A 17,635-nucleotide genomic window follows, 5' to 3' on the forward strand; every position below is an offset into this window, starting at 1 on the left:
AAAGCAAAAAAGCTTAAAACATTACAACAATTTTAAAATTTTAAAATAATATTTTAAAACAGCATTAAAACCATTAAAACAATATTAATTAAAAGCCTGGGTGAACAGATGCGTCTTTAAAGACTTTTAAAAAGCTGTCACAGATGGGGAGGCTCTTATTTCAGTAGGGAGTGTATTCCAAAGCCTCAGGGCAGCAGCGGAGAAGGCCCGTCCCTGAGTGGCCACCAGACCAGCCGGTGGCAACTGCAGACAAACCTCTCCCGATGATCTCAATGGGTTGTAGGGTTCATGACGAAGAAGACGTTGTCTTAAATACCCAGGGCCCAAGCCTTATAGGTTATAACCAACAGCTGGTATTTTGCCCAGAAACTTATCGGCAGCCTGTGTAGCTCCTTCAATACAGGAGTTATATGGTCTCTCCGAGATGACCCAGAGACCAACCTGGCTGACGCATTCTGGACCAACTGTAGTTTCTGGACTACATACAAGGGCAGCCCCACATAGAGCGCATCGCAGTAATCCAGTCTGGAGGTTACCAGCAGATGTACCACTTTTTTGAGGTATATACTTCAATATACTTTGTGGTAACTCCTTGAGACTGGGCACATACATGTCACTACAACGCTACCCTTTCACCAAGCATTCATTCTTCTAAAGCAACCAAGCATCAAATGTATAAGGATCCATACACATACGGAAGCACCGTTATAGAAACTCTGCCAATAGCTTTAAAAGGCTCAAAAACTTCAGGTCAGTTACACAGGGACAGCTTGGTTTAATCAGCCGGACTGACTAGAGTGTCAGCAGTTACCAGACCTCCCCACTATGGTAGGAGCAGCAGCAGATGCTCTCTCAGCAGCATTTAAAACTTTCCATTTTCTGACACGGGGCGACAGGACATGGACCCGTGAAAACGGTGTCACCGCTAAAAGCATTGCCTACTGCCACCATCACATGGTAAGCCAGGGCCCAAAGAGGAGGCTTGGGCAGCACTCCTCTTGCAGTGCTGCTGTCAGCAACTGGATGTGAGTAGCCAGGCCAACACCTGGCAGGGCATCAAATAATCCACCCAGAGGCAGAACCATATCAGTGCTCAGTGTGAGGCGGAGCCAAGATGGCAATGGAATGACAGCCTGTTTTAGCACCTCAGTTTTAAGTAACTTATTTGGGGGCATTAGGGAGTGTGTGTGTGTGTGTGTGTGTGTGTGTGTGTGTGTGTGTGTGTTATGCATACACCCATGTGTTGTGGTGAAGACGTGGTCTGGGGGGGGGCAGTGCCCCACGGCCCTTCGGAACCCAGTGCTGTTATGTCAGTGAAACGTACAGACAATAGAAGTCTCTTTGCCAACGTTGACAAGGCCACACATGGGCGTTTTAAAGCAAAGGAAGACTTCTAAAAACAATGAGTATCATAACTTCTCTGCTAAAAGCAATTAATACCAGAACGTCTCTAGCTGCCGTTTGGAAGCATGCGAGAGGCTGACAGAAGGGGAGAGTGTCAAGCACCTGCAATTCTGCACTGGATTTTTACTTGATAGTTTGACGGGAATACGGAGATCCTCCATGTCTGGAGCTCTCAGAATCAAACAGCCATCTTCACTGGACACAGAAATCAACACCAGCCGAGGCTCCTGCCGTGCAGTCACCGTATGTCCATCTTCCTTTATCACAAGCCAACACCTGAAGTTAAAAACAGACCACAACACAGTAAGTATTGGTGAAAGTTAACTAAACTCTGCATAGCCAGCTCCCGTAACATGCAGCTGACTATGGCAGCAGGACCGGTCCAAGAGATTTTGCTGTTGAGGAGGAGGAGGAGAATAGGACACACACACCCTCCATCCATGGACAAGTTCTCAGCATTCCCAGGCCATGCGGCCAAGGCAGCAGGAGTGGCATGCAAGGACCTGCAGACTATACCAGCAAACCAGGCAGTGATGACAGGGGCATTCCTAGCTTAAGCAGGGGGGTGCAGGAGGAGAAACAAGCCCAAGCATGGCAAGGAAGGAGAAGTGAACAGCGTGCTCCCGCGGGGTGAGGAAGGGCAGTGGCAGCAAGTGGCAGGGTGGTGCCTGTGGCAGAAGGGACCTGGCACTTGCCACCCCTCCCCACACCGGAGGCAACTGCTTCACCCTGCCTCAAGAAAGGGCTGCCCCGATATGACAGAAAGTGAAGAATTGGGTTGCTATTCAACACTGCTCTTCAGTGTTCGTGATATTTTGCATCTTTTTCACACAACGCATCTTTTTCACACAACGCATAATTCACTTGTGGAATCCTCTGCCACAAGATGTGGTGACCAGCCATTTTGGATCTAGCCCTGAAGCCGACTAGCAACCAATGAAGCTGCTGCAGGATGGGTGTAATGCTCAAGAAGCTATCAATGCCCACAGGCATCCTTGTGGCAGCATTCCAGACCAGCTGAAGCTTCTGAACTGTCTTCAGCTTCATGTAGAGCACATTTGCACTAATCCAATCTAGATGTCACCAATGCATGAGGTGACTGAGGTCAGGAGTGACTTCTCCAAGTAGAATCTCAGCTGGCATACCAGGAAGGCCCAGAGCTGATGGAACTATATCAGATCATCCACCATTAGATAAACAGTCTTTATAACCTTCCCTTCCACCCACACAAATTTTCCTTAAAAAAAAAAAAAAAGGTATAGAGGAGTGGAACAGGTCTCGAAGACATGACTGTTACTAGTATCCAAACTGCACCAGTTCAAATGACTGGCTTCTAAGAAAAGAATCAAGGATTTAGTCCCTAGTGTTTTCTTGAGATGCATAGATGATCACGCAAAATAAAGTACTTGGAGACTCCACCTTCTGCCATTTTCCTTTCTTCCTTCATTGCAAACAAGGAAAAAACCACATAATGGGAAGAGATGTAAAATTCCACTTTTAGGGTGGAATTTGGTTTGAGTTGCTGCCCCCAAGCAGTATCTATCTATCTATCTATCTATCATATTCCTATATTACCTTTCTGTACTACCTGACATGCATCCCTAGGTGGTATACAGAACTTAAAATATAACAAATATAAAAATAGGAGAAAATGATTAACACAATTATGACAGAAAACCAATTAAAATAATTAAAAGCCTGAGAAAACAGGTGGATCTTAAAGGGTTTAAAAAAAAAAAAAACAGCCAGAGATGGAGAAACGGATTTTAACAGAGAGTACATTCCACCTTAAGTGGCACAGCGGGGAAATGACTGCCCAACAAGCAGAAGGTTGCCAGTGCGAATCCCTGCTGGTACTGTAGCTGGTACTCTATCAGGCAGCAGCGATATAGGAAGATGCTGAAAGGCATCATCTCACACTGCGCGGGAGGAGGCAATGGCAAACCCCTCCTGTATTCTACCCAAAAGAAAACCACAGGGCTCTGTGGGTGCCAGGAGTCGAAATTGACTTGACGGCACACTTTACTTTACATACATTCCATAGCCCTGGAGCAGCCAGAGAGAACGCCCAGTCCCAAATAGCCACCAAACAAGCTGGTGGTAGCTGTAACTGGACTTCCCCAGATAATCTTAATATATGGGAGGATTCTTGACAAAGGAAGCACTCTCTTAAATACCCTGGAGCCAAGCGATTAAGGGCTTTATATGTAACTAGTATTTTTAAGCCCGTTATGATAACGGGCGCTAGCTTTCTATCCCGTCTTTTCTGTCTCTCTCTCTCTTTCTGTCTCTTCCCCCCACCCTTGTCCCCTCTCTCTTTTTGTTTTTTGTTTTGTTGTTGTTCTCTGTTTTTGTTCTTCCTTATTTTGCTTTTACTTTTTTTGGGGGGTGGTGGTGGATGAATAACGGCCAAAATGGCCCATGAGAAGGTGGCCGCCCCCGCCTATCGCCCTCCCGCGCACCCAGCTGCCGGAGCCCACCTTACCCGCTCCAGCCCGAAGGAGAAGAGAGGAACTCGGAAACAGAGCTATTCTCTGTGTTAAGCTGCTGCCCATACTGTCGCAATGGACGCAATAGGCGTCCTTTGCGTCCATAGTGGCAGTTTGAGCAGTGATTTAGCACAGAGAGGAGCTCTGCTCGTGAGCTCCTCTCTTTTCTCTCGGGCTGGAGCGGGTAAGGTGGTCTTCGGCAGCTGGGTGGGCGGGAGGGCGATAGGCGGGGGCGGCGACCTTCTCATGGGCCATTTTGGCCCTTAATCTTTTTTGGGGGGGGAGCGGGGAAGGTGATTTTGGGCAGCTGGGAGGGCGGGTGAGCAGGCGGCGGCGGCGGCTGTGAGCGGGCAGGGGCCTCGTTGGCGGCTTCGCCGCCACCTCGCCCAGCTTCCCTGTCCCCCGTCTCGGTCTTCCCCCGCCACCATTGCCCTCGCCTTTTTCAGGGCGGCCGCTTCTGGTTGCCTCAGCCTCCTCTCGCCGTGCCGCAGCTCATGGCCGAGGTGGCGGCTCCGCCGCCGCCTCGGCCACTTTCCCCCGCCGCCACACACCGGCTAATGGCCGCCCGTGGCTGTGGGACACTGGTGTCTGAGGTCCTGTGTCCCTTGGGCTCTTCTGGGCCTGCGCTTCGCACAGGCCCAGAACAGCCCAGGGAGGCAGGGACGCAGATCCCCAACGTTCCAAAGCCATGGCCACTCACTTAGCCTTTTATTATATAGGATAACCAACATTTTGTATTTTTCTTGGAAACATATTGGCAGCCATTTCAGTTCTTTTAAGATCAGTGCTATATAGTCTCTTCAGGTTATCCCGGAGACCAGTCTGGCTGCTGCGTTCTGCACCAAATGTAGTTTCCGGACTAGGTTCAAAAGCAGCCACACATAGAACGCATTACCATAATTGAGCCTGGAGGTTACCAGCATATGTACCAAGCACTGTTTTAAGGTCATTTTTCTCCAGAAATTGGCATAGCTGACATATCAACTTTTAAATTAAGAGAAGTAGGAACAGAATCACTGTAAACCACCCCAAACTGTAAAACTTGTGGTAGCAAGCATGACCTGTCCTCTTAGCTAAGCAGGGTCTGCCCTGGTTGCATTTGAATGGGAGACTACATGTGAGCACTGTAAGACATGAGCTTGGGCCCTGGGTATTTAAAAGAATGTCTTCTTCGCTATGTACCACACTGCCCACTGAGATCATCAAGAGAGGTTCGTCTGCAGTTGCCATCAGCTCATCTGGTGGCTACTGGGGGACAGGCCTTCTCCATTGCTGCCCCAAGGCTCTGGAACACGCCCCCTGCTGAAATAATAGCCTCTCCATCTCTTACTTTTAAAAAGGCAGTCAAGACATATTTGTTCACCCAGGCTTTTAATTAGATACGTTTTAATAGTTTGATGATTTTTAGAAGTTTTAACATTGTTCTAAGTTTTAAATTGTAATGTTTTAACCTTTTTACTTGTTTTTATTGTTTTGTTGTAAACTGCCCAGAGACTTGCATTTTGGGCAGTATACAAATATGTTAAATAAATACATAATAAAGATATTCCCCTCAGGGGATGGAGCCACTCTGGGAAGAGCAGAAGGTTCCAAGTTCCCTCCCTGGCATCTCTAAGATAGGGCTGAGACTCCTGCCTGCAGCATTGGAGAAGCTGCTGCCAGTAGGGGTAGACAATACTGCGCTAGATGGACCAAGGGTCCGACTCAGTATATGGCAGCTTCCTATGTTCCCTCAGGCAATCCAGAAGGATACCATAGTTGGTGGTATCAAAAGCCACTGAGAGATCCAAAAGGATCAACAGAATCACATTAACAATACCCAGTTGGAGATCATCCATCAGGCTGACCAAGGCAGTCTCATCCTAACAGCCTGCCCGAAAGCCCATTTTAAATGGGTCTAGATAATCCATTTCCTCCAAGACTGCCTGGAGCTGAGAGGCCACCACCCTCTCAATCACCTTGCTCAACCATGGAAGGTTGGAGACAGGTCTATAACTGGCTAACTGAAAGTGGTGGTTCTCTTCTATTTAGCATGGGGAGAGCAACTGGCCCTATCCAACCCCAGCACAGCATTCCTCCAGTGGCTGTTGCTGGTATTTCCCTTATGTTTCTTTTTTTTAGATTGTAAGCCCTTTTGGGACAGGGAACCATCTTTCTTTCTTTCTTTCTTTCTTTATTCATTCATTCTGCTATGTAAACTACTTTGGAAACTTTGTTGAAAAGTGGTATATAGATAATAGTAGTAGTAACGCTGAGGGATCCAGTGCAGCTTTCTTCAAGTAAAGTCTAATAATAGACGTCTTAAGGCAAGGAGGCATCCTGCCCTCCCACAGAGAAGCATTTGTATGTACCAGACCCTCTCTGATTGTACTGTTGGCAGATGAAGAGAGCCAAGTTAGGCAAGGGTCAGGAGAACAGCTGGTAGGACATACAGTCCAAAGCAGCTTGTCCACAACCTCAGGAGTCATGCTGTAAAAAGCTTCTTGGTTTTCCCAGTTGACTCTAACCTTGGACCAGTTTACTGCAACTTAAGTCAGCGAAGGACTACTGTGGATTTGAGCACTTCACAATGCAATCCTACATGTTTACTAAGAAGAAAGTACTTACTCCCTCATGCTTAAAACTGCAGCACTACAGATGCAATTTAAAATTCACATTCCAAAACAGATTACTCCAGAGAAAGTGATTTATGGATTCCAGCCACACAATAACCCTATCCACACGTTATGTTCAACACTCGTATACACAGGTAGTTTTGTACAGAGGTACAATCATTCACACAAAGACAGGTAAGAGTGTACAGACAGATGAACACACAGGTTCAACATAAGTGCCTAAACAGGGCTAAGAACTCCTAGGAATAAGTAATTTGCAGACTGCAGTGCTTCTCAAAGATCACTGTTCATATGAGCATGTCAGGAGGATGTTTTTAACCATACTGATTTAAGATCATGGAGTAGTTCTAGAATATCTGAGTATTAACTACTCCACACATGCCACAAGATCTTATGCATTTACTCAGAGACTGTCCCACTCATTTCAGTGGGACATACTCAAAGTAAACATACACAGAAGATAAATATAAAGCAGCAATCCTATTACGGATTGATTGAATTTATATCCCACCTAGTATAAAAATCTCTAGGCAGTGTACAGAATTAAAACATAATACACAACACATTTAAAATTAATAAAAAGATACAAATCATAGATAAAAACACGTTAAAGACACATTAAAATATTAGTAGATTTTGAACCCCTTTAGGACAGGGAATCGACTTCTTCTTCTGCATAAAGCACCATGCACAGAGGATGGCGCTATGTAAGTAATAATAAATAACTCAAACGCAAGCAGGGACTTGCTCTTGAGCAACAGAGCAGGCATGTACAGAACGTGGCTTCGTGTGGTGGTCTAAAGGATCGGGCCCACAGTCTTCCGGGCTGGGGGAGAAAACAGATGGGGTGCTGCAAGCCATCATAAAACCCGAGTTTGGAAGCGAGGTCAGCCACTCTTCGTCCTCCAGGAGGGAGTTGTGCAATCCCCCCCTTGCGAGGGTGGGGACGGACCTCGGATGCAGGGAAAGCACGGCGGCCCCTCCTCTCCTCGCCTTACCTGTCGCGCAAGTCTCCACTCCGGAGACCCAAGTCGGTGACCTCAGCCTGCCTGACGGCCAGCCCCCGGCAAGACTTGACCGGGTAGATGAACAGCCCAGACACCGTCCCCACGGGCTGCAGCCGCAACCGGCCCCGACGACTAGCCCGCCTCCTCCAGTGCCAGGCCGCTGCGGCCCCCAGCGCAATGAGCACGGCCACGGCGGCGGCGGAGAGCCAGTCGAGCCGGCGCTTGGCCAGCCAGAGGAAGCCGGGCTCGACCATGGCGAGCAGCAGCAGAGCAGACGCGAAAAGTCGCCCGGTACGAAGGAGCGGACGAGTTATAAAGGAGGCGGCTCCTTCCTGGAGGGGGGAGGAGGAGGAGCAGGAGGCGTCCCGGCCGGCACCCCTTCGCTGCCGGCCGAGAGGCCGAGGGCCTCCTCGCTGAGCTATTCTAGGGGCCAGGGAGGGTGGTGGGCGCGGCGCACGGGCGGCAGGATGGGAACAGCAGGACTTTGTGCGTAAGTCCTTCGCTCATTTAGTTAGTGTATTTGCATAAAGGTAAAGTGTGCCCTTTGTTTCAATGGCATATACTGCCAGGCACAGCCACTTACCCCCAGCCAGTGCCTGGCAGTATATGCCACTGAAACATTATAGTATATCTGCTCAATTCGGACCGGATGCAATGGCAACACCTCCAGATACATTAGTGCACGCCATTAAGATGTCCCCTCTTTCAAAACTAAATAAATATCTGTATGCCTTGTGCATGGAGACCCTGGCTTGGATATTGGAACTTACACATAAACTCTCACCTACGCAATGGCAAGACATTTTGGGTAGTGTTAAATGTAGCTCAATGGATCTTAAATGGCGCCTTATCAAACAGAAGATAATTTTTAGGGCAAATTGCTGCCCCGAGGCTTTGGAACACACTTCCAGCTGAAATAAGAGCCTCTCCATCTCTTACAACTTTTAAAAAGGCAGTCAAGACGCATTTGTTCACCTATGCTTTTAATTAGACATTGTTTTAATTGTGTTTTAATTGTGTTTTAATAGTTTTGATGTTTTAAATTTTAATTGTTGAAATGTGTTAATCTTTTTATTGTCTTGTAAATTGCCCAGAGAACTTGCATTTTGGGCGGTATAAAAATGTGTTAAATAAATAAATAAAATATTGGCTCCTTCTACACCTTAAGCAATTAAAAATGGCCTCAAATAGTAATTGCTGGAGATGCAATAATCCCCATGACAATTTAACACATATGTTCTGGGATTGCCCCATAGTACAAGCATTCTGGAGGGAGGTTATTACGCGTATTAATTTAGTGATGGATTCATCCCTTGCACTGAAGGATCTGCATGCAGTACTGGGGTGTATCCCAACCGAGTGGGGACTAAAATCAGGTCCTAAACAATGACTATGGAGAAGCTTACTGGTAGCCAAGAGATTAATACTGCAGCGATGGAAATCTCCTACTCCTCCTAGGAGTGAGGAATGGGTCCATGATTTGCTTGAGTTAGCAGCACATAAAAAATGGGCCCTCATAAAAGTAAATAAACTGCATGAATCTGGGATAATTCTGGGATAATTGTACTGAAATCTGGGATAATTGTACTGAATTATTCTTAGAATAATTAAAACACACAGACAACCCAAAACACACTCTCTGATCTATCCACATCTCTTCTTGGTGCAAGGGTATGTATCTCTTTCTCTTCTCCTCTCCCTCCCCTCCTGCTGCCCCTCTTCTGCTCTCTCTTTCCCCCCATCTCTCCTTTCTTTTCCCACCTCCCCCCAGCCAGCGCAGCATGCAAAGGCTGGCTAGGAGAGAGAAGGTTGGGGTTGGGGTGGGGCGATTGGGGGGAAATGAGGAAAGTTGTATGTAAAATACAAAATGTCAAAAAACATTACATTTTAAAAAAAATGTTCCCTAGAGTTGGTGTCGACTCCTGGTGCCCACAGAGCCGTGTGATTTTCTTTGGTAGAATACAGGAGGGGTTTACTGCTGCCATCTCCTCCACCGTATGAGATGATGCCTTTCAGCATCTTCCTATAACGCTGCTGCCATATATAGGTGTCAAGTCATTTCCCCCCTGCGCCCCAAACTCTCATCTCTGGGCTGCTTGCAGTAGGCAGTGGAGCTCATCATGCCGTGATGAGGGGCACAGATTGTTCTTCTTGGGACACACATTTAGCACCCTTCTGGCCAAGTTGCCAGCAAAAGTAGGCAAAACCTTCAGGAAGTCGCCCATTTGGGGGAAAGTACCCTAACATCTCTTTGGTAAGATTAACTAAAGGATCACAAAGTAGCCAGCAGGTGTTTGAGTTCACCAGAACCTCCCTCTTTCTAAAGGCATTTTGTAAGAGCCCAAATGGAAGGGGCCAGAACGACCCCTTAAAAATCAAACTGGATCGCAGGAACTATGGGATCTGTTAGAGCCAGCCACTTGATAAGAATATTTCGCATTGAAATAGTTCCAGTCAGGGGCGCAATGAGGCTGGAGTGGGCCCAGAGACAAAATTTTTAAATGGGCCCCTCGCTGATACACACACACTCCACATGTGACTTGCCTCTGGGGGGCCCCTCGAGGCGTAGGGGGCCCCAGGCAGCTGCCTCCCCTTGCCTAATGGTAGTTATGCCCCTGGAGCAGACCCTCAGGGAGCAAAGATGCACAAGGCTTATAACTGCCAGGTGCTAAAGAACTGCTTGCTATATTAATGGATCCAGCAGGGCAGGTTCATTTGTTCAGTAGTCAAGCAGGGAATGTGGTCTGTGAATTTTCTTGTTGATGTGATCCTGTTGCATTTCTGTTGCAGCTCTGTGGAACTCTCCTACTTTGATTCAGCACAGAACTTCAGGTAATTTCCCGATGTATCTTGTATCTTTCCTGATGTATCTTGTTACTTTGGATTATCAGGGGGCTTTAATGAAGTATACTTATTAAAAGATTTTTTTAGCTTTAAAAGGGGGAATTGATATTCAGATTGTAACGTCCTGTAGAAGTCTTTGTCTTGATGAGAACCAGAGGAGAAAAGAGCCCTCTGCGCACTGAATTCTGAGTCAGAAGAGGGTGAGTTTTTGTTTTTTGGTGGGAGTGTACAGGTGGATGTCCTTCTCCCTCAGTAGAGGAGTGTGTCTCTAGGTTGAGTTGCTCCTCCTACCTGCTCCCGCGACAGGGCCAATAGAAAAGCAGCTCAGGTAACCCATATAGGAGGGGCATATACCCACTGCCTTCCTGTTTCCACCCTGTTTAGCTCCAGATCAGGAGCCTTGGTGCCTTGTCTGACCTTACATCTCTAGGAGGGAAAGGAGATAGGATGCCAGCTGGGATTTTCTCCTTTAGCCTGCCAAACCTCATGTAATTTCTGTGATGGCAGAGTGTGAGGGAAGCAGTAAGAGAGAAGGACACCGAGGTCCTAAATCTCTCTAAGGGGATGCCCACGGGCTATCATTCCAGCCCTTACTCGACTCCAGGGATCCATGATTTCCTCCATTAAGATGGTTCTTTTAGCAAGGTTTTAAGCATGCCCATCTCAGGAGTTTCTGTTGTCTTGGCCAGACCACATTACTTCCAGATCTCTAAGGAGAAGCACAATTCTACACCTGGTGGTGGCATCTCTGGAGCAGTGGTCTTCCCCAGAAACCCTACAGTGGATAGAGATTCAGATTACAAGTCTGTGGGGATGGGCTGCCTGCTGCAGCCACCTTGGTAGCGTCAGGTCAGTGGTCTAGGGAAAAGAGGCAACACAGCATCAACTGGCAGGAATAACAAACTGGTTGGGCAATCAAAAACGCTCGCCTGGATTTCCAACCAGTTCTGATGCATCTTTATGTGCTCCTCAGAACTGACAACTTCACCACCAAGGCCCATATTTGCCAGAGGGTCCAGGTGACTGGTGTTAGAAGCACAACTGATTCTGAAATGGGCAGAGGCCAAGTGTGATTTCACTCACAGCTGATTTCTTGCAGGGGGAATTGAATGTGTTAGCAGTCTGGTTAAGCTGCTGCAATATTGATGGCAGAATGGGCCCTCGGTGATCAGTCCTTTGTATGCATAATGTGCAGGTTTGCTCAGCCAGTGGTGGATTTATTTGCCACCTTGGAAAATGCAAAGGTGCCCCACTTCTTGTCCAGGTATATGCCGGAGGGAGTGGAAGCAATAGACACCTTGACAACTGGCTAGACCCAAGGTCTACTATATGCACTCTCCAACAGCTGAATTGCCCCAGACACAAAGTCGAACCTTGATGGCAGCAAACTGGCCACATCTCATTGACCTCTCCAAGGAGGGGTCCACACACCCTCATCTAGGCAATAACCCTTATCTCCTATTTCAAGGCCCAGCAGTTCATCCAGACTTGGACTAGATGAAGCTGTGTGCCTAAAGGCTGAGAGGCAAAGCTTGAAGGCCAGCAGATACATTCCCCAGATTCTAGACACCATTTTGGCATCAAGAAGACCTTCTACTAACTGGATATATCAGGCCACATGGAAGGTTTTTTGTAGCATGGTGCAGTTCTAACAACTTTCAGCCTCTTATTCCCCTCCATAGTGCAAATCTACTGCTTTTCTATAGAAGGACATGGATATGGGGTTGAGGCCAAACACCTTAAAAAGGCAGGTGTCAGCCATCGCATTTGTTCTGGCCGGTCCCTTTAAAATGGTTGACATAAAGTATTAATAGCAATCACTTTTGCTTGCAAGGTATCTGGGCTATGCCCTCTTGTCTATGCAGGAGTTGTCTAATCTACTCTAGGTTCGATTAAGGACAGACCCCACATTTATTCCAAAGGCTAACTCTTCGTTTCACAGGTCTCAGGAGTTAATGCTACCTTCTTTCTGCCCCAGCTCTTCTTCTCTCAAAGAACAAAAAAGGAGTGGCATATATTAGATGTTAGGAGGGCAGTCAAAATTTATTTAAAGCATTCTGAGAGTTTCAGGATTTCTGAATCTTCCTTTGTTTCCTTTCAGGACCCTTAATTGTGCTGCAAAGTCTCCAATAATACTCTAGCCTGTTGGGTTCCTCAGTGTAAAAGCCTGGCATATTCCTTCAGGGGTTTGGCTCCCGCTGGGGTATTGCAGCCCAATCTACTAGGAACACTGCCATATCAGCAGCATTCTCTGCTTAGGCCCCATGTATCAGTATTTGCAAGGCAGTCATTGGGATGTCCTTGTTCTTGGTTCAGTGCTACAAGCTGCAGTCAGTGTTCCCTCTAAGAGGGATTCCCAGATGTTGTTGACTACCATAATCCCCAAGCAAAAGCCATTGCAGCTGGAGATTCTGGGAGTTGTAGTCAACAACATCTGGGGATCCCTCTTAGAGGGAACACTGGCTGCAGTCCTTAATTTCCTCCGGTTCCTCCTTTGGGAGAAGGGTCTTGCAGCAGGTGGTACCTCAGTGAGGGCCTGGCCCTGAACTCCCTCTGTGAGGCCTTGACCCTGAACTCCCTCCTGTTTGTCAGGGAAAGCTTTTGCATGTCCCAGCCTGTGGAGACTTAATAGTTGGAATTTCATTCTCCTCAGTGGTTAGGAGTATATATACAGCCCACCCAGTTCAGTGTCAGGTCTGTCTGAATCTTTGCTTTCTGCCGCCAGGCAGTTACCTTTCTGGGGAGACCCGTCATATCTGAGCTATTGCTCTAGCCATAGTTCATTCCTTGGGGGTCCTCCCTGCCCTTGGTTGTGTTGTTACTGCTTGGTTTTCCCATTGTCTGTTATATAATTGTTGGCATTTGGCACCAGAGCAATTCAGTGACTTAGAACCTGGAAAGCAGTGGGTGAGCCCACTCCTACATGGGTTATCTGAGCTGCTTTTCTATTCGTCCTGTCTCAGGAGCAGGTAGGAGGAGCAACCCAACCTATCCCAACCCGCTCCCGACCACTAAGGAGAATGACCTTTCATTGGATCTGCACTCAGCCCTGTCTTGATCAGCCGTACAGCCTTCCTTAGAGATCCAGCTTGGAAGCGATTGGTTCAAGGGCTGGACTAATCTACCCTGGTTCCAGAGATGGCAGGGTGCCCCACCACCACTAGGTGCCACCCAGCAGTACACACTACACTTCCCTGGTTTTGTTGTACCAAAAGGCATTTTCCTCCTCCCACTCTGGATTCCTTTGAAAGGCAGAGAGGCAGTAATGGAATGGAAGAGGAGCTGTAGAGAGGCGAGTGGCAGCCTCAAGCGTCTTCCATGTTCAGTGATGAAAGCCCGACATGTAGATCAAGCTCTTGCATGAAAAAAGCTGACTAAAGTATGGAAATGTTCCATAGATCTGGTTTTGTGTTGATGTTCTGTTGGATTTTGGATTTTAGCTCCACAGAAATCCCCCGCCTTCCTTCAGAACAGAACAACAGGTAAGAATTAGTATCTAGTACCTGTTTTGGACAGTGATTCCTTTCTCCCAAAATGTGCTCTATTTACCATGCCCCTCCTGTTTTTTGTTTTTGTTTTTTTAAAATCTTGCTTGACTTCAGCTCCAGAGACAACCCCTGCAACAGGTCAACTTCTGATGACTTCAGACGGCCAGCAGACCTGATTGGCCAGGAAGTGATTCTGGGTTTCTTCCTTCTGCTGTTTCTGGTCTGGTTCTTAAATCGGGAGTTTGAAGTCAGTTACCGCCTCCATTACCATGGAGACGTGGACGCTGATCTCCATCGTAGGAAGATCCAGAGCATGAGGGACCAGGCTGACTGGCTGCCGCGCAATATTATTCCGTATCATGTGGCCGAGCAGCTGAAAGTGTCACAGAGCTACTCCAAAAACCAGGACAGTGGCGGGGTGATCTTTGCTAGCATCGTCAACTTCAGCGAGTTCTACGAGGAGAATTACGAAGGTGGCAAAGAGTGTTACCGGGTCCTGAACGAACTGATTGGGGACTTTGATGAGCTGCTGAGCAAGCCCAACTACAGCAGCGTTGAGAAGATCAAGACCATCGGAGCCACCTACATGGCCGCCTCAGGGCTGAACGCCTCCCAGTGCCAAGATAGCCACAATCCCCATAGCCACTTGCAGACCCTCTTTGAATTTGCCAAAGAAATGATGCGGGTGGTGGACGACTTCAACAACAACATGCTATGGTTCAACTTCAAGCTGCGGATTGGCTTCAACCACGGCCCCTTGACTGCAGGGGTCATCGGCACGACCAAGCTCCTGTATGACATCTGGGGAGACACTGTGAACATCGCCAGCAGGATGGACACAACGGGGGTGGAGTGCCGCATTCAGGTGAGCGAGCAGAGCTACCGCATCCTTCACAAGATGGGGTATGACTTTGACTACAGGGCGACCGTCAACGTGAAGGGCAAAGGTCAGATGAAGACCTCTCTGTATCCCAAATGCATGGACAATGGGATCGTTCCCCACCACCAATTGTCCATATCTCCAGAAATCCGTGTTCAAGTGGACGGCAGCATTGGGCGGTCTCCCACGGACGAGATCACCTACCTGGTGCCTTCTGTACAGAACTCAGACAAGACCCCCCAGGCCTCAGACCATCACTCGGAGCTCAAGGATGGACTGCCGGGTTTCAGAAAACTCCCCAAAGAGCTGGTCAAAGTAGAGGACCAATGTAGACTTGGTAAGGCTGGCGAGAAGCGTGACGGCGAGGAAGTGGGTCTCGAAGAGGCGAATGAACTGACCAAGCTGAACACCTCCAGAAGTGTATGATGGCCTGGAGAAGCGCCAGGCATGTTCTGTCCGCAAGAACACAGAGGTCCTCCCCGCTGACTCTGTTCTCCTGGGCAGGGAGCGGGCAGGGAGGAAATGGACTGAGTGGTTGCCTGCCTTTATTTTGGCAGCCGGGTATCTGAGTGGATGGCAGTCATAGGTGGCACTCCCATGCGCACGCGCACACACTCGCACTCCCAGCTCCCTTTGCACCAGTCTTTCAGCTGAGAGGAGGAGACATCAAGAGCCTTCAGATAGACTCTGCTGGACGCCCTGTCTAGGTAGAGAGGCACAAAGTCAAGCCACAGGGTGGGGATTGGACTACATTCAAAGGATAAGCCGTGGTGTTCTCATCATTTTTATTTCTTATAAACACTACCTTCCGTTCTTGTTTTGGCTATTGCAGCTCCTTGAATATATCGTTATTTATATATAATGTTAAGCTTTTTGTTTGTAGACCCAGAGAAATGCACGTCTACTTACCTTCTGAGGCAGATGGGAAGAGCCAGTGAGAGGAGGCGTCGTGAGGCCAGGGGAGGCAGGAGCAGTACAGGACTGCCTTGTGGTGGGCTGGCAGAGGGTGAGGGGAGCAGGCCGCTCAGCTTGTGTGCGCAAGGACAGTCCAGCTGCTGTGTGTGCCATATTTGGACTCAAGTGCCATGGTGTGTTCTGGAGCACGTGGCAGTAGCATTCACCCAATGGGCCTGCACAGGCTGAAGTGGGTTCCGGAAGCAAAGGCATAGGCAATCTCAGCCTCAGGTGTTCTGCTCTTGACTCCTGCTGGGAAGGATTTCTGAGCTTTGGGACGGAACTGGCTTCTCTACATCTGGTCTGGCGTAAGAGACACAACATAATAAACCATTTGGGATTGCCTCTCCCTCTTTTTTTTTAATTCCCCACTCCAGTCCTGTTTCTGTGGGGGTCTTCAGGCCTGTAAGGATTCTGCCTGGTGCAGTTCAAAAGCCCATTCAGCGATTCTCTCTGCATCCTTGGCCTTGCCTTTCCCTCTGCAGAGCTAATGCCAAAGGTGACTGGGACTCCAAAGCCATCAAGAGGGACTCGTACATTGTTTGGGGTGTAGGCACTTTCGTTCTCGCCGTGACTGAGAAGGGCAAGCCCAGCCTTTGATGAGAGTATGGTGGCCTTTTCTCTCCTGGTTTCTTACTCACTGGCCTGTGTACACTTGGGTTGATGCTCAGCTTATTTGGCTTCCATATACCCAAACCGACTCTTGGCCCCCCTAAAGGTGATGCATCCAGGTTGAAATCTGTCCTACTGACACATGCCAAGAATGCAGTGGTGGCTTGTCTGCACTTCTACAAGTTGAGATGGCGTGAAATGGGTTGCAGTGTGCATTTTTTTGTTGAACCTACTTAGGTTGATGTAAGAGGGCGAAGGTTTTTGTATTCAACAGAACTCTTGTAGTGCAATGTAAATTCGTTCAGAAAAAGATCCCCTTTCCTCTGATCTTTAGGGCAAGTTGGGCAACCTCAACCAGTTGTAAGGTGGTCGCTTATGTCCTTTTCTTGCTGGGCTCACCTTCTTCAAAACTGGAGCCACAATTTGTGTCCCATTTGAGTTTAGATGTGATGGTGCATCACAGCTGCAATCTGTTGACAGAAAGGGGTTTGGGTGTGAGCCCTCCTAGAGCCTCTTCTGGCCTTCTCCCTCTCTCACATGCAACATGTCTGTCCTAGCTGTACTGAACAGCTTGTTCATAGATCCATATTTTGGAGTTCTTAGTAGTACTTCAGGTGCAGTAGGGTTTATCGGGTGGGGGGTAGTGGATTTCCAACCCGGGCATCAGGCAGTGAAGTCCAGGCTTAGGCTGCTATCTTTCCTGCTTTTTCTTGAAGGATGGCCTTATAAGCTTCTCCGAAAATAGTTACAAGGGCAACTGTTGGGTTTTATTTGTTCCAAGTACTGTACAAGCCTTCACTGTGGCTGTAATCCTACCACTTATACTATGAAGTAACTGCCATGTACTCGGTGGAATTGCTTCTGAATAAAGACGTGGAGGATCAGGCTGTTCTGGTTGTGTTTCTCTCTGGACCCCCAGTTGGACTCCCTCATCTCAGGGGAATGTTGTATCATGTTGTAGACACCAAGGCCTGAGTGTGATCATCAGGAGGACCCTAGTTCTGGCTTCTTGTGGCATGGAGACATGCCTTCCCCTGTGGCTGCTGACTTGAGCTACAGCCAGGCCTCTTGGGGGAGACGTGTCTGAGGTGGCAGCAGCAGCCGCAGAGCAACAATCTCTGCTGTCCCTCTCTGGAATGGGGCTGGGTGGCCTGTCCGGCTTCCATCTTGGTCCAAGCTGCACATGGGCTGGTCTTGCTAGTTTAAAGCCACTGGCGAAGGCCTCAAGGATCACATTGCCTGGCAGATCTGGCACTGTGAGAAGCAATGGAGGAGGTGGGCCCTCTTATTTTTCTGGCCCGGGCCTGCTCCTAATGGTGTGAGCATTTGACATACTAGATTT

At 48.2% G+C, this 17,635-nt stretch overlaps 2 protein-coding genes across 3 annotated transcripts in view; one reads left to right on the forward strand and one right to left on the reverse strand.

Moving 5' to 3' along the window:
- LOC128350386 (mitochondrial amidoxime reducing component 2-like) overlaps window positions 1-7,823 on the reverse strand; it is a 41,041-nt gene extending 33,218 nt beyond the window's left edge. The window contains exons 1-2 of the mRNA XM_053308638.1: window positions 7,507-7,823; window positions 1,507-1,680 (exon numbers count right to left, since the gene is read on the reverse strand). Coding sequence (XP_053164613.1) covers window positions 1,507-1,680; window positions 7,507-7,769 — 437 coding nt within the window. The 5' untranslated portion in view covers window positions 7,770-7,823. The remainder of the gene's footprint in view (window positions 1-1,506; window positions 1,681-7,506) is intronic.
- Window positions 7,824-7,899: 76 nt separating this feature from the next.
- LOC128350394 (adenylate cyclase type 9-like) lies at window positions 7,900-17,177 on the forward strand. 2 transcript variants are annotated; one of them, XM_053308659.1, is made up of 4 exons: window positions 7,900-8,005; window positions 10,306-10,347; window positions 13,800-13,841; window positions 13,962-17,177. In XM_053308659.1, exons 1-4 carry the CDS (start codon window positions 7,983-7,985, stop codon window positions 15,151-15,153), a joined length of 1,299 nt encoding a protein of 432 aa, XP_053164634.1. In that variant the 5' UTR covers window positions 7,900-7,982; the 3' UTR covers window positions 15,154-17,177. The 2 variants fall into 2 exon arrangements, with proteins under 2 accessions (XP_053164634.1, XP_053164637.1); XM_053308662.1 differs by lacking the exon at window positions 13,800-13,841.
- The last annotated feature ends 458 nt before the right edge of the window (window positions 17,178-17,635 follow it).

The sequence above is a fragment of the Hemicordylus capensis genome, chromosome 1 (assembly GCF_027244095.1).
Source record: "Hemicordylus capensis ecotype Gifberg chromosome 1, rHemCap1.1.pri, whole genome shotgun sequence".
Taxonomy (NCBI): Eukaryota; Metazoa; Chordata; class Lepidosauria; order Squamata; family Cordylidae; genus Hemicordylus; species Hemicordylus capensis.

Bases quoted from the DNA above. Each gene is read 5' to 3' on its own strand.
- LOC128350394 (XM_053308659.1), top strand. From the start codon at position 7,983: ATGGGAACAGCAGGACTTTGTGC. The intron at 8,006-10,305 runs GTAAGTCCTTCG...TTTCTGTTGCAG, and splicing joins GGAACAGCAGGACTTTGTGC to CTCTGTGGAACTCTCCTACT. The intron at 10,348-13,799 runs GTAATTTCCCGA...TTTGGATTTTAG, and splicing joins GATTCAGCACAGAACTTCAG to CTCCACAGAAATCCCCCGCC.